Source organism: Lottia gigantea (assembly GCF_000327385.1).
Source record: "Lottia gigantea unplaced genomic scaffold LOTGIsca_107, whole genome shotgun sequence".
Taxonomy (NCBI): domain Eukaryota; kingdom Metazoa; phylum Mollusca; class Gastropoda; family Lottiidae; genus Lottia; species Lottia gigantea.
In genome coordinates this window covers 625,962-638,729 of record NW_008706931.1, presented here as the reverse complement: position 1 = coordinate 638,729, position 12,768 = coordinate 625,962, and the positions used below count along the sequence as shown (strand labels likewise).

Sequence of the window (12,768 nt, the reverse complement as noted above, 5' to 3'; positions counted from 1 at the left end):
AATGAAATGGAGTTTTACGTCCTATTTTCTGCACCTGATTAGGCTGATGATGAGGACGGTCGACAATCAAAATATATATTGAAACTATATTAATTTATGCACTTTCGTGGATATGATAAGCGGCATAATCATTCCTTAGACATTTTCATTGGCATATTGTTGTTATTATTTGCAAAAGCATAATTAAATTTCTAAATATTTTGCATAATAAGTTGTATTTGATATTTGAAATTGAATTTCCTGTTAATATTTTGAACACCATAATGTCTACGAAGCAAGCATTGTTTTAGCTTCTCATTTGTAAGACTAGTTGCATAATATATGCAAATTAATCAGGCTAAACTATACAATCCGAGATCAAATTTCTGAAATTTATATTATAAAAGAAAATTGTAATTTATTAAGATGGGTCGAATCTAGTCATTATTTCATATTAAAAAATACAAAATAATTGAATCATGTTTTTATGTTTGTTTCATTTGTCATTTCAACCGTTGGTCATTTTGTTTATTTCAAGAGAAAAATAGAAATTTGATTAAAATATCTTGAAGAGAAAAACAGCAATTTGATTAAAGTCTCTTGACGAGGAAAACAGAAATTTGATTAAAGTCTCTTGACAAGGAAAACAGAAATTTGATTAAAATATCTTGAAGAGAAAAACGGAAATTTGATTAAAGTCTCTTGACGAGAAAAACAGAAATTTGATTAAAGTCTCTTGACGAGGAAAACAGAAATTTGACCAAAGTATCTTGTAGAGAAAAATGGTGAAATTTGGAAATTATATTTACTTGATCAAAACTTTATATGTTACGAGAAATACAGACTTATTCGAAGTAAACATGTTAAATATAAGTCTGTTGGAATTATAAAATCTCTTAATATAATAAGCACTGGCCAAGATCCAAATAAAGAGATCTTTTCACTGAAAATGTGTTACAAAGCATAAAAATATCTCCTCCCAATATCCCACCACATTGTTTCGCTGTTGCTATGATTATATTTAATTCTGTACAGGTTCAAAACTTAATAAAAATGTGTAATATCACAAACATGTATATTTGTATTTATTTACTCATTGGTATGGTCACAATGATATTTGAGCTCATCCAAGTCCCAGTCTAACCAAGAGCAGTCCACTACCCGAAACAAATTCCCAATGACAAATAGGAGTGCATTTGAAAATTTAAGCAATGCCTTCCAGATAGTTTTATTTTAATATGGGAGAGATCGACAATGATTATGTTACTATTGCATCCATAGGCCAATCGGAGCAGAGCATTAGGAGTTGTTATGATTTATTATCTAATGGGAGCCGATGCTTGGCTTTACACGTGCGTTATTGTTAAGTATAAAACGATTGGCTTGATGTTACCAGAACTTTTAGTGTACGATATATGATCTAGCTGAAAGTGGTCGTTAACTTGTCATATACAAACAAAACAACCACTATAAGAAGTAGTCTGTGATGGATAAAAAAAGATCTGTTAGTCATTCGGTAAGTTGACATCTCTGGTACCTAAACAATATGAATTACAAAATCTGCACCCTCGCCAGCCTCAGTTCCGGGTGGAGCTGGGGGTCTAGGAAGGAAGAACCGCTGTAGAAACGCCACGGCTGTTGTTGTTGCATTGCCTCAGAACTGAGGGTGATCCGACATGCTATTTCAAGGCTGTATATAACCATCGATTTGACACCCCTCAACTTTCTATTGAACTCTTCCATACATGCATAATTACGATCAATATATTAACCTCTATATATGTCTATGTATGGTATTGGAAAATTAGGGATGGTTTTGTGTTTTTTTATATACAGCATTGGTTATATATTTATTACTTGACTCTGCAACTTTGATTCCCGTTTCTACTATTTTAATTAGGCCAGGGTCGAATTGATTACATCTCAACAAAAATTGTAGAATCTACAACCTTACCTCAAGTTCCCCCTATGGCAAACCAGTCAACACTGACGAAAACGGTACGTTAATTTTTATTCGCCCACATAAAATGGGGGGGAGGGGGGGGGGGGGGTATATTGCCGTCACCCATGTCCGTCGGTCCGTCCACAATTGCTCGTAAACACTCTATAAGACACAATTCTTGACGGATTTTAACGGATCTCGGCATGAGTGTTTGTAATCACCCAACGATGAACCCTATTGAAAATCAGAAAAATCGAAAAATATTAAGTATGAGTTATTGCCTTTGTTCTTTGAATTTTTAGCTCGTAAACAATCTAGAAGGCACAATGCTTGGTGGATTTTGACGAAACTTGATATGAGTGTTTGTTATCAACCAAGGATAAACCCTACTGGAAATCAGAAAAATTGGAAAATATTTAGTATGAGTTATAGCCCTTGTTCTTGGAAACGCGTTCAATTTTTAGCTCGTGAACACTCTAGAAGGCACAATTCTTGACGGATTTTGACGAAACTTGGTGTGAATGTTCGTAATCACCCAAGATGAACCGAATAATTGAAAATCAGAAGATGAAAAATATTTAGTATGAACACTCCTTGTTCTTGAAAACGCTTTCAAATTTAGCTCTTAAACACTAAAAGGCATGATTCTTGCTGGATTTTGACAAAACTTGGTTTTATTATTCAGTGCCGCGCTGAAGATTGAATATTTGCCTTCTAGAGTTTTCACGAGCTACAAATTGAACACGTTTTCAAGAACAAGAGCAATAACTCATACTCAATATTATTCAGTATCGCTCTAAAGAGTTCAGAAGAAGTGTATGACTGAAGGTTGAATATTTCATACTGGTGATTGTTACTGTACTGCTAAATATTTTTATTCCTAAATCTAAGTTGCCAGTGGGCGTATATTACCTTGCCTGGCAAGCTATCTTATTAACAAGTCCACGTGGGGTGGACTGAGAAGCTCTGGACCACCTCACCAATGGGTTTCCATGAGTGGGGTAACAAAACAAGTCAATCCTTTTTTTTTCATAGACAATTTATTTTTGAACATCACAATTAGACTGAAATCATAAACGTGACTATTATTTCTTGTATTTATTGGCAAGGGGCGTGGTTAAATGATATTTGCCCGAGATACTTGCTTTATGAACAAAAGAATATACAATTTGTACATATCAAAGCATTACATCATAAAATATTCATTCTAAATGTACGTTCACCGGTTTCAAAATGGAGATACAAAAATATATATGTTTTTGGTTACTAGATCAATTGAAATGTAAATAGACAAGTGGAAACTAATAATAATTTTAGGTAATACATTTTAATGTGAATTCATTAAAATTCCACTAAATTGAAACATTTTATAATACCAAATATTTGATCTACAAAGAGTATTTTCGTCACTTGATACAGATATTCCTTCATTGTAATCAAAACCAAATATTGTCAAGCTAAGATCAAAAGATAAACAAGAGCAGTTCACTTTATTTTTGGGTAGAATTAATATTAATTGAGACTATAAAACGCAGTTTTTGAATTGTCCCGAACGTGCACAATATTTTGTTCAATCTTAAATGGACAATATTTAGCACTAAAAATCATAAATTTAACTGATACTTGAAATAAGGTGCGCATTATATTCGCAATTATACAGTAGCTCAAAAACATCAAACTATGATCACCGGAATTAACAAACTTTCTTAAACAAACATCTAAACATAACGAGCACTTCAAATTATCTTCTAAACCTCTCAAATATTAACATTATAAAGACTAACATAACTAAACATAATTGATAATCTCTCAAATCATCTTGATTTACTAAAGATAGTTGAGTTTTCTATCTTATGTAACACTTGATAATTAACAACTCTGTAAAAGGTCATCTTGATTTACAAAAGATAGTTGAGTTTTTTTTTTATCTTATGTAACCCTTGATAATTAACTATTGCACAAAGTAGATGATATTGAATAGTTAAATTAATGCCAATTACCTGAAGTCTGAAGACTTGCTTCATGAAATTATTGAAATCTTTTGATAAATACTAATACATATATATTAGAAAATTATATAATTTTGCTCTTTAATAAATGTAAGAATTTTTGAATGGAATGTGTTCTCTACTTAAGTCATTAATCAGCCCCAAATCAACTCAGTTTTTCAAACAATTATTTTGGTATTGGTATTTTTTATTTTGGTTGCAACCAATCAGAATGGTTTATTTTCTAAAATTTTGATATTCTTGCTCAGATTTTTCTAAAAAAGGAAACCGTATCATATAAAGTTTATTTAGTCTTTTGAAAGGGAAAATATCAATTCATTACTAACAAACCTGATGCCATATTTTTACTTGAAAAGTGATGTGGGTAATAAAAATTGAATTCAATGGAAAAATGTGTTGCTGCAGAATGCATAATGGTTTGATTTTGCTCAAGTCAATTTATTATTTCCCAGCCCTATTTTTTTTTATAAAAATGTTCCCCAATTGCAAAATATATTTCTAATATTCCATGCGCTATCCAATAAAAGTTCTGAAATCTGGAAAAAATAACATCATGGCAGTATCTGTGTTTATTTTCGTGTGAATTCATGAATTGAGCCCCCAAAAATGTAGCTGGTGGGATTCTAATTGTTTATAAAATCTAGATATGTAGTCTATGTGGCACCCCTAAACTTGCTTTTGAACTCTTCCACACATTCATACATTCAATCAATGTGACTGATATATATATATATATATATATATATATATGTGTATGGAAGAACTCATGTGTAAAAAAAAGGGGTGTTTTTTTGTAGTTTGTTCACATATTGTAAGCATCATACCATAGTTCACCAGAACTTCTTAATGATCTGAAAAGAAATGAAATGGAGTTAATATCCTACCTTTCTACTCCTGGACATGGATTGACCATGGGGCCTTGGTTTAGTGTCAGAATGACTAAACTTTCAAAGTTAATTTGCTATTGATATCCTACATAATGCTCTTTGATACGTTAAAAATAGCCTCAATAAAATGGAAACTTGTTAGATTACAATAGAAATGAAAAATACAGAAAAATTGAAGAAACGAAATTGTTGTATAATTTTAATTGAATAAAGATGATGGTATGCCTAGAAATAATTAAGAAATTAGGACTTGACTTACCCAACAATGTCTCCAAAGGCAGTTAATAATGGCTTACTTGTATATTCTATACCATGTTTCTTACACAATGATTTACATAGAGGCATCACTTTAGCCAGATTGTGACGTGGCATTGACGGAAATAAACTGAAAGTAGAACAAATTTGACAATGAGATTATAGTTATTAGTTCTATTTGATGTTTACTGTTGGTATTTTTGATACTTACTAAGCTTCTATTTGATACATCAGTTCTATTTGAAACTAAGTGATGTTCTATTTTACACTCTCTGATGTGTGATTTGATTCTTTCTGATTTTTTTTTTGTCATCAGATAGCTAAAGCTGTTTGTTTGGCATAATCAATGATGTTCTATTTGATTCTCAGTGATATTCAAATTGATACTTGCAATGTTCTATTTGATTCTCAGTGATTTTCAAATTGATACTTGCAATATTCTATTTGATTCTGTGATTTTCAAATTGATACTTGCAATGTTCTATTTGATTCTCAGTGATTTTCAAATTGATACTTGCAATATTCTATTTGATTCTGTGATTTTCAAATTGATACTTGCAATGTTCTATTTGATCTTAGTGATATCTTATGTGATACTTGCAATGTTGTATTCGACCTTAGTGATATCTTAGTGATACTTGCAATATTGTTTTCGATCTTCGTAATATTTTGTTTGATACTTACAACATTCTATATTAGTGATATTTTTTTGATACTTGCAATGCCCTATTTGATACTTCCAATGCCCTATTTGATACTTACTGATGTTCTATTTGATATTTGAAATGCCTTATTTGATACTTACTGATGTTCTATTTGATACTTGCAATGCCTTATTTGATACTTACTGATGTTCTATTTGATACTTGCAATGCCTTATTTGATACTTACTGATGTTCTATTTGGTACTTATTGATGTTCTATTTGATACTTACTGATGTTCTATTTGATAATTAAGATGTCCAGTAAACCAATCATTAAAAAATGAAGGATCAACATTACATGTGGCAGCTAACTGCATTGTGACCCAATCACTACCCTTCTCTTTGTCCACTTCCATTGGAATATGATTCATCTGAGTTGTCCACACAAACCAATGGCTTTCTAAAAATCTGTGTTCAGGAAAAAAGAATTTGGTTAAAGGGATAAGTTTTCACAGGATTTTTTTTTAGCTAAGATAATCAATAAAAAGAAAGTTCTAGTTTTGAAGTTTTTTTGAAGAGATATTCAATTTTCATGCAGACTATTTACATATATCACCCAAATCAGCCCCCAAAAATTGCATACCTTGGCCCTCAACATAATTCATTAAGTTTTCAGAATGGCATTTGATGAATTGAAAAATATGCGCTCACTGTGGTCAGAGAGTTGATGAACACTCAGATAAATACAATTTAAAAAAAAACGTTGCCATTTACATCATGAAATAGAAACCTACCTGACAAAGAAATAGAGACCCAGAGTACCCCAGAAACCCAGGAACTGATAAAACATCAGCTCATATCTCACAAAAAACATAAACATCCAAAACATCTCCTAGAGAAATATATCATCATTATAGTAATGTACATATTTAAAAGACATCACCTCAGCTGTTTGGGGTACAGTGTGGGAAACAGGGACATAGAATATCTGAAACTAGTAATGTCTACATAGACTCATTAATAATTTAGCTTTATGCCAAATGCTGCTTTGCTCATGGTGAAAATCAGCAAAAAAAAAGCCCATGAAAAGTGACATATCATGTTGGGTCTTAAACGTGCCATCTGTATTTCACGCCAGAGAAAACATAAGCTTCTGTTGCTACCTACCCAATATTTGCGAAACTTGAATAAAAAATATGGTACTTCAAAATTGAAATATATAGGCAATAGGAACGGTGGTAATACTGGAAAATAAAATATATTACTTTATTAGATATCTGAAACATGACTAAAATAGACTTTGAAATCGAAGATCAAAGTGTTGGCAATCATTTGAAATACGGTACTTCACAATATAATTTGAAATAATTCAACAATTATCAGTGGGATACTGATTTGACAAACCCAGTTGCAAAGTGGTATTGAGTGTGCTCAGACTAAGAAGTAATACTTACTAAAATAGAAATATGTTTGCTGTTTATTATATGGCATAAAACCTTTCTTCTTTTTACCCCACTGTAACCAAAAATAGAATAAGTATGAATAAAGTGTGTATTGAATTTCTGTAATCAGTCTTTAAAAGTACTATAACTGTATTTCATAATCTCTTTATATATACTTAATAAAATATGTTTTCATTACAACATTCTGTTTAAAATATAAAAATAAAGATAAAAATAAACTCACCTCAATAGGAAGGTTTTTACCAATTAAAAATAAATCTTACCTCAATGGGAAGGTTTTTACCAATTAAAAATAAATCTTACCTCAATGGGAAGGTTTTTACCAATTAAAAATAAATCTTACCTCAATGGGAAGGTTTTTACCAATTAAAAATAAATAATCAAGTCTAATATCTGGATCTTTACGAATAATGTTAGGTTTAGCATGATGTTGAAAATGACGATGATTCCACCAAGAAGATGAAACTCCCTGAAAATATAGATGTAAATAAATTTCATAAAAAACATGAAAAAGTGGGATAAGTGAGATCTATGCTTGGGTTTCCTGCATCGGTAAAGGGTCAGCTGCATCACAATTTCTGATTCAAATATACTCCTTTTGTGACTCTCTGTGTTCTTTGAAACATTGCAGAACTATGGACCATTTACTCTATTAATGGTTAGATTCATGTTACTAGTATATGTTTAGTAATGTTGACATGATATATCAGTGAATTGACAAATTACACATATATCACATTGTTTATCTGATAAATACTTGAAACCAGGCAAACTAGACAAACATGTGTACATGTGTTTATCTAAATGTCATACAAATGCATGAAGTGTTCAATTTGCCAACTAACTTTGGTAACAGTAAACCATGAAGAAACTGTGAAGATAAATTGCTACTTTTTTATCTTTTATTAATATTGCAATACATATCATATCATAGCCTTATAACATGTTACATATCGTTTCGTGATATGACTGACAATACCCAAGTCAAGTATAATCCTTCAATAGCAACAGTAAACTGTTAATGGCATTATTTCACATGCTGCTGTAAATCCATCAATCCCGCAACTCACCTTCAGAACATTGATTATAAATATATGAGCATAATGGTTCCATTTGGAAGAGTTAAAGACTGACAAATGTCCGAAGTCATGCTGTGTCCATCCAGCTTGTGCCTACAAATAAAATATAGAAAAGATTCCTGTTAATACAAGCAAAATACATGCCATATTTACATTAAATTTTGAAAGTAAATACACTTTGCACCTTTGGAAATTGATGCTATGCATTTCTGCATTTGCATGCCTGTTTTGGTAACATAAAGGAATTTGTACAGAGGTTTTAATTTTAATAGACATTCCAATTTTCATTCAGACATCTGTGATTCTTGCAATTCTACATAATAAAAACTAAGCATTTGATGACATCACTATGCAAAGCTTTTGATAATTTCTTAATTTACTTAACTTGGGGGGATTGGTACCAAAGACATTTTAAAACCTTGCCCAGAGAGGGGAGTATTGATGTTTAAAAATTGGGTGTAGACCAAACCAACCTGAGCCGTGACTAGTAATATAGCTGTAAATAGGTAGGGTATGACTCCAGTGCCGAAATACCATAAATTGAGTACTGCTAATAGTTCAAAGACTAATATCTGACCCACGGTCAATCCGAAAAACCATGGACTAGCTTTAAACATTCCCATTTCTTCAACTTTCCTTCGTAACTCCCTAAAGTCTTTCTGTAGTTCAGTCTGAAATCAATTAAAATCAAAACTGATGTCACATATGAAAAAAGCTAAGAGGGATTTAGTTTAGAAAAATTTTATAGAGGGATTAAGTTGTAAAAACCTTAGAGGGATTTAGTTGTGCAAAAAGCTTAAATAGAGGGATTAAGTTGTGAAAAACCTCAAAGGGATTTAGTTGTGCAAAAACCTTACAGGAATATAGTTGTGCAAAAAGCTTAGAGGGATTTAGTCGTTAAAAAAGCTTAAATAGAGGGATCAAGTTGTGAAAAAAGGTTAGAGGGATTTAGTTGTGAAAAAAGCTTAGAGGGATTGAGTTGTGCAAAAAGCTTAGAGGGATTTAGTTGTGTAAAATGCTTTGAGGGATTTAGTTGTGCAAAAAGCTTAGAGGGATTAAGTTGTGGCAAAAGCTTAAATATAGGGATGAAGTTGTGCAAAAGTTTGGAGGGATTTAGTTGTGAAAAACGCTTAGAGAGATTTAGTTGTGAAAAAGCTTAGAGGGATTTACTTGTGAAAAAAGCTTAGAGGGATTTAGATGTGAAAAAAGCTTAGAGGGATTTAGTTGTGAAAAAAGCTTAAAGGTCAATATAATGACCTGAATGTTCTATTCTATTTCCCCAGTCCCATTAAAATAAACACACACTAATATATATATATAGTTTCTTCTATTATTTACAAAGGTTGATAAAAATACAGTTTACTTTCTCATCTTAACATCATACATCCTAGGTGTTGGTAAATGGCATTGCCAATCTATATTAACCAAATATGATGAGATGTTTAATCTATTTTTGAAGAAAAATAATGTACCTCATAATCCTCTTCTTTACGAAGGTAACCAACTTTTAATGGCTTCAAATATTTCATGACCATGTCTTTATTACCATGAAAAGCTGTCCAGGCATCCTGAATAAAAATTAAATTAAAACCATTAAATTTGCCACTATCGAGCATTCAAATAAATTTTGGATACGGTAGTTATTTTACCTAAGGCAAGGGGAGGGGTACCAGCATCTTCAACATCTCAAGCTATTATGAACTTCGTATTTATAATAGCCAACCTCTCTTGGATCACAGAATACAGTTATCTGACTGGATTTGATTCTAGCAAAAATACAGCCAATCTGCAGCTTCAATAGAAAGTCCATGACCATTGTATTAGCTGTATTGCCTAACGTACACTAATGGTGGCTATTGCAGTCCAGGTATAAGACACAGTTTGTAATAGCTTGATGTTAAGAAGAGGGGCCAAGGGATTACGTTTTAAATACTTTTAAAATTCAAGTATTCTTAGAACTCAAGACTAAAGATGATACCACCTGAGCCTCTCATGAATATTGAAACACAACTTCTGTATCGTGTCATATTGAAAAACAACCACCGTATAGTATACTGCACTAAATTAAGATAAAATATAATAGGTGAAAGGTTATAAGACCAGTTGTACCAATAACATCATTTAGTATATAAAACAAAGATAAGATAAATCAGCTTATATATCAAAAACAAAAATATTGTTATTTACATTTCTTGATAAACAAATGACATCATTGATTAGATAATACTTCAAATTTTTGCCTTTTAAAGTGACAGGTTAAAACAGATACACCACGTCTGATTTAAAACATAAACAAGAGCAGTCTGAACTGGATGTGCTTAAAGGTTTATCTAGATCCTTAATTTATGTAGCACTCTTCATGAATATCTTTTATAAGACATTACCAGATATATTTTCCATTTTTACTATTTTTAGTTTGAATTCTCAATTTCAAAAGCAAAAAATTCAATCATCTTTCAATTCTCCTTTAATCGAAACAAAATTATTGCCACCTGATAAGCTGAGGCCATGGTTATCCTACCAATATTTTTGACTCCTAGGGCCAGGCCAAATTTTTTTTTTCTCGAAATCTCTTAGTACTATACCGTACTGTAGGACTTCCATAAGCAAATTTTGATATAGTCAAGAAATAAAATGAGACATTGTTACTACCAAAATAAATTCCTATACAGTAATTTAACGTGATACTGGTAAATTGCCCAGCCCTAAAGTAAATAAAATCTAATTAACATCATTAAGCCTCCATAGTCATTGATGAATAATAATCAATTTAATTGTATTTTAAGTTTAAACAAATTGGCTGAGGTAAAAAGTACATTTTCTGATCTGATCTGGAGGGGATTTGTTTTTTAATACTTCTAGGCCTACTTAAAATTTATCAGAACTTGTTTATGCAATTGGCAAAAGGGATTTCAGACAGGCCTAAGCTAGGCAACCGGTAGGTTAATGCTAGGCTAGTTGCATGATGCATTAGGAAACAGCACTAGACAAGCAGACAGCATTTATTATTGACATAGACAAGACAGCAAAACTCTAAAGACAGTCTATCTATATAAAAATTAGTTGTGGGCCTACTGCAATAAAGTAAAAAGAAATGGGACCTACCGAGGCATCTTCTCCGGCATGAATGCCAATTATTCTTTCGCCGCCTGGATGCTTCTTGGCCCAAGTCGAAACGTTGTAGACATTTCCTTCAATGACGATCCATCTGTCCTTCTTCGAGTTATGTTTCCTGATTTCTTCCCAGGAATATTCTGACAGATCGTCTGTTTTCTTTTCCCCGACACACATCTTCATTCGTCGAATTTAATTACAGTTTCGGTCTTGTGTTTCCATTTAATTCTGAAAATGTCTTGCACGAATGTTATTACAAGTACAACTGAGGACAGCTGATTACCAAACAAAAGTGCACGTACCGGCATTAATGACCTTAACCTTCTTGACCTCTTGACCTTAGTCGAATCATTTTATTGACCAATCATATTCTTGAATTTTTCACACTCTCATGTCGCGATTGTTCAGACCGATTTTTTTTAATGAATTTCTAGTCTCTGACACCCAGACTACTCCTGTCTTCGACCACTCGTATCAACTTCGGAAGTAGCAGGTCATCCTTTGATGGTTGAGTAAATGTCATCTCACGGAGGTTGTGCCGAATGGTATTCAACACTTGTATCAACTTCGGGACTAAAATGCTGCAATGTTCATTTCACGGAAACTAACATTTCCTTTTGCGGAATGAGTTTACAACAACTGACAATGCGGGACTGGATTAAGAGGCTTTGATAAGCAAGACTACGACTTAATTTTATCAAAAAGTGGGCTTTTGTTGACCATTTCATGTTATAAAGATTACCAGAAGATAAGATTATAAATTGTTGGATATAATAAGTTGATAAAAAAAAAATAAACTATTATTCCCTTTTCTATCATCACCCGATATCACCTTATATCAACTGATCTTGATAACTGCCAAACTGGGTTATTTGACAGCACGTGCGTAGCCTTAAGGCGGGAAATTTTACTAGGCCACTCTGTAAGCAGTGTCGGTTCTATGAACCATTAGGGCGGTGGGCTAGAAAGGGCTACAGAATTATTAAGGAGAGGGCGCGCTGAGCAATATAGGCATTTAGGAAATAAAATGGAGGTGTGTGTCGGGGGGGGGGGGGGGGGGGGGTGATGTGACGGCCACCCTTAGTTCTGCCTTATTTGCAGGTTCAACAGACGTCTGACAGAAAAAAATTGAAATGGCGCATTTCAATGGTAAATCAGTAACCTCTTTACAAGCCCTTTCACATAGGCCTATATGTTTTTTTTAAAAGTTCCAATATTAGAAATTTTTATCTCATATTTTTGAAGTAGTTCAAATTGTAGAATTTGTGGGCAGACCCAATAGCAATATTTAAAGTATTAGGTGTAAAGAATTAAAGTGTGTTATGTCATACATTTCTGCATTAAATTAGGCTATGAACACAGGTAAAGCCATGCTGTGTAGAATGAAGAAAATTTT

General features: G+C 32.4%; 1 protein-coding gene across 1 annotated transcript; it reads right to left on the bottom strand.

Moving 5' to 3' along the window:
- Positions 1-4,741: 4,741 nt before the first annotated feature.
- On the bottom strand, positions 4,742-11,654 carry LOTGIDRAFT_198790 (hypothetical protein; the record flags this gene model as incomplete). Its single annotated transcript, XM_009046829.1, has 11 exons — positions 11,364-11,654; positions 9,731-9,826; positions 8,732-8,929; positions 8,250-8,351; positions 7,523-7,648; positions 7,171-7,231; positions 6,884-6,960; positions 6,511-6,608; positions 6,008-6,184; positions 5,077-5,202; positions 4,742-4,781 (listed from the first exon to the last, which is right to left on the bottom strand). Coding segments are annotated over exons 1-11 (1,293 nt in total), but the record flags the coding sequence as incomplete, so codon positions are not given.
- Between the last annotated feature and the right edge of the window lie 1,114 nt (positions 11,655-12,768).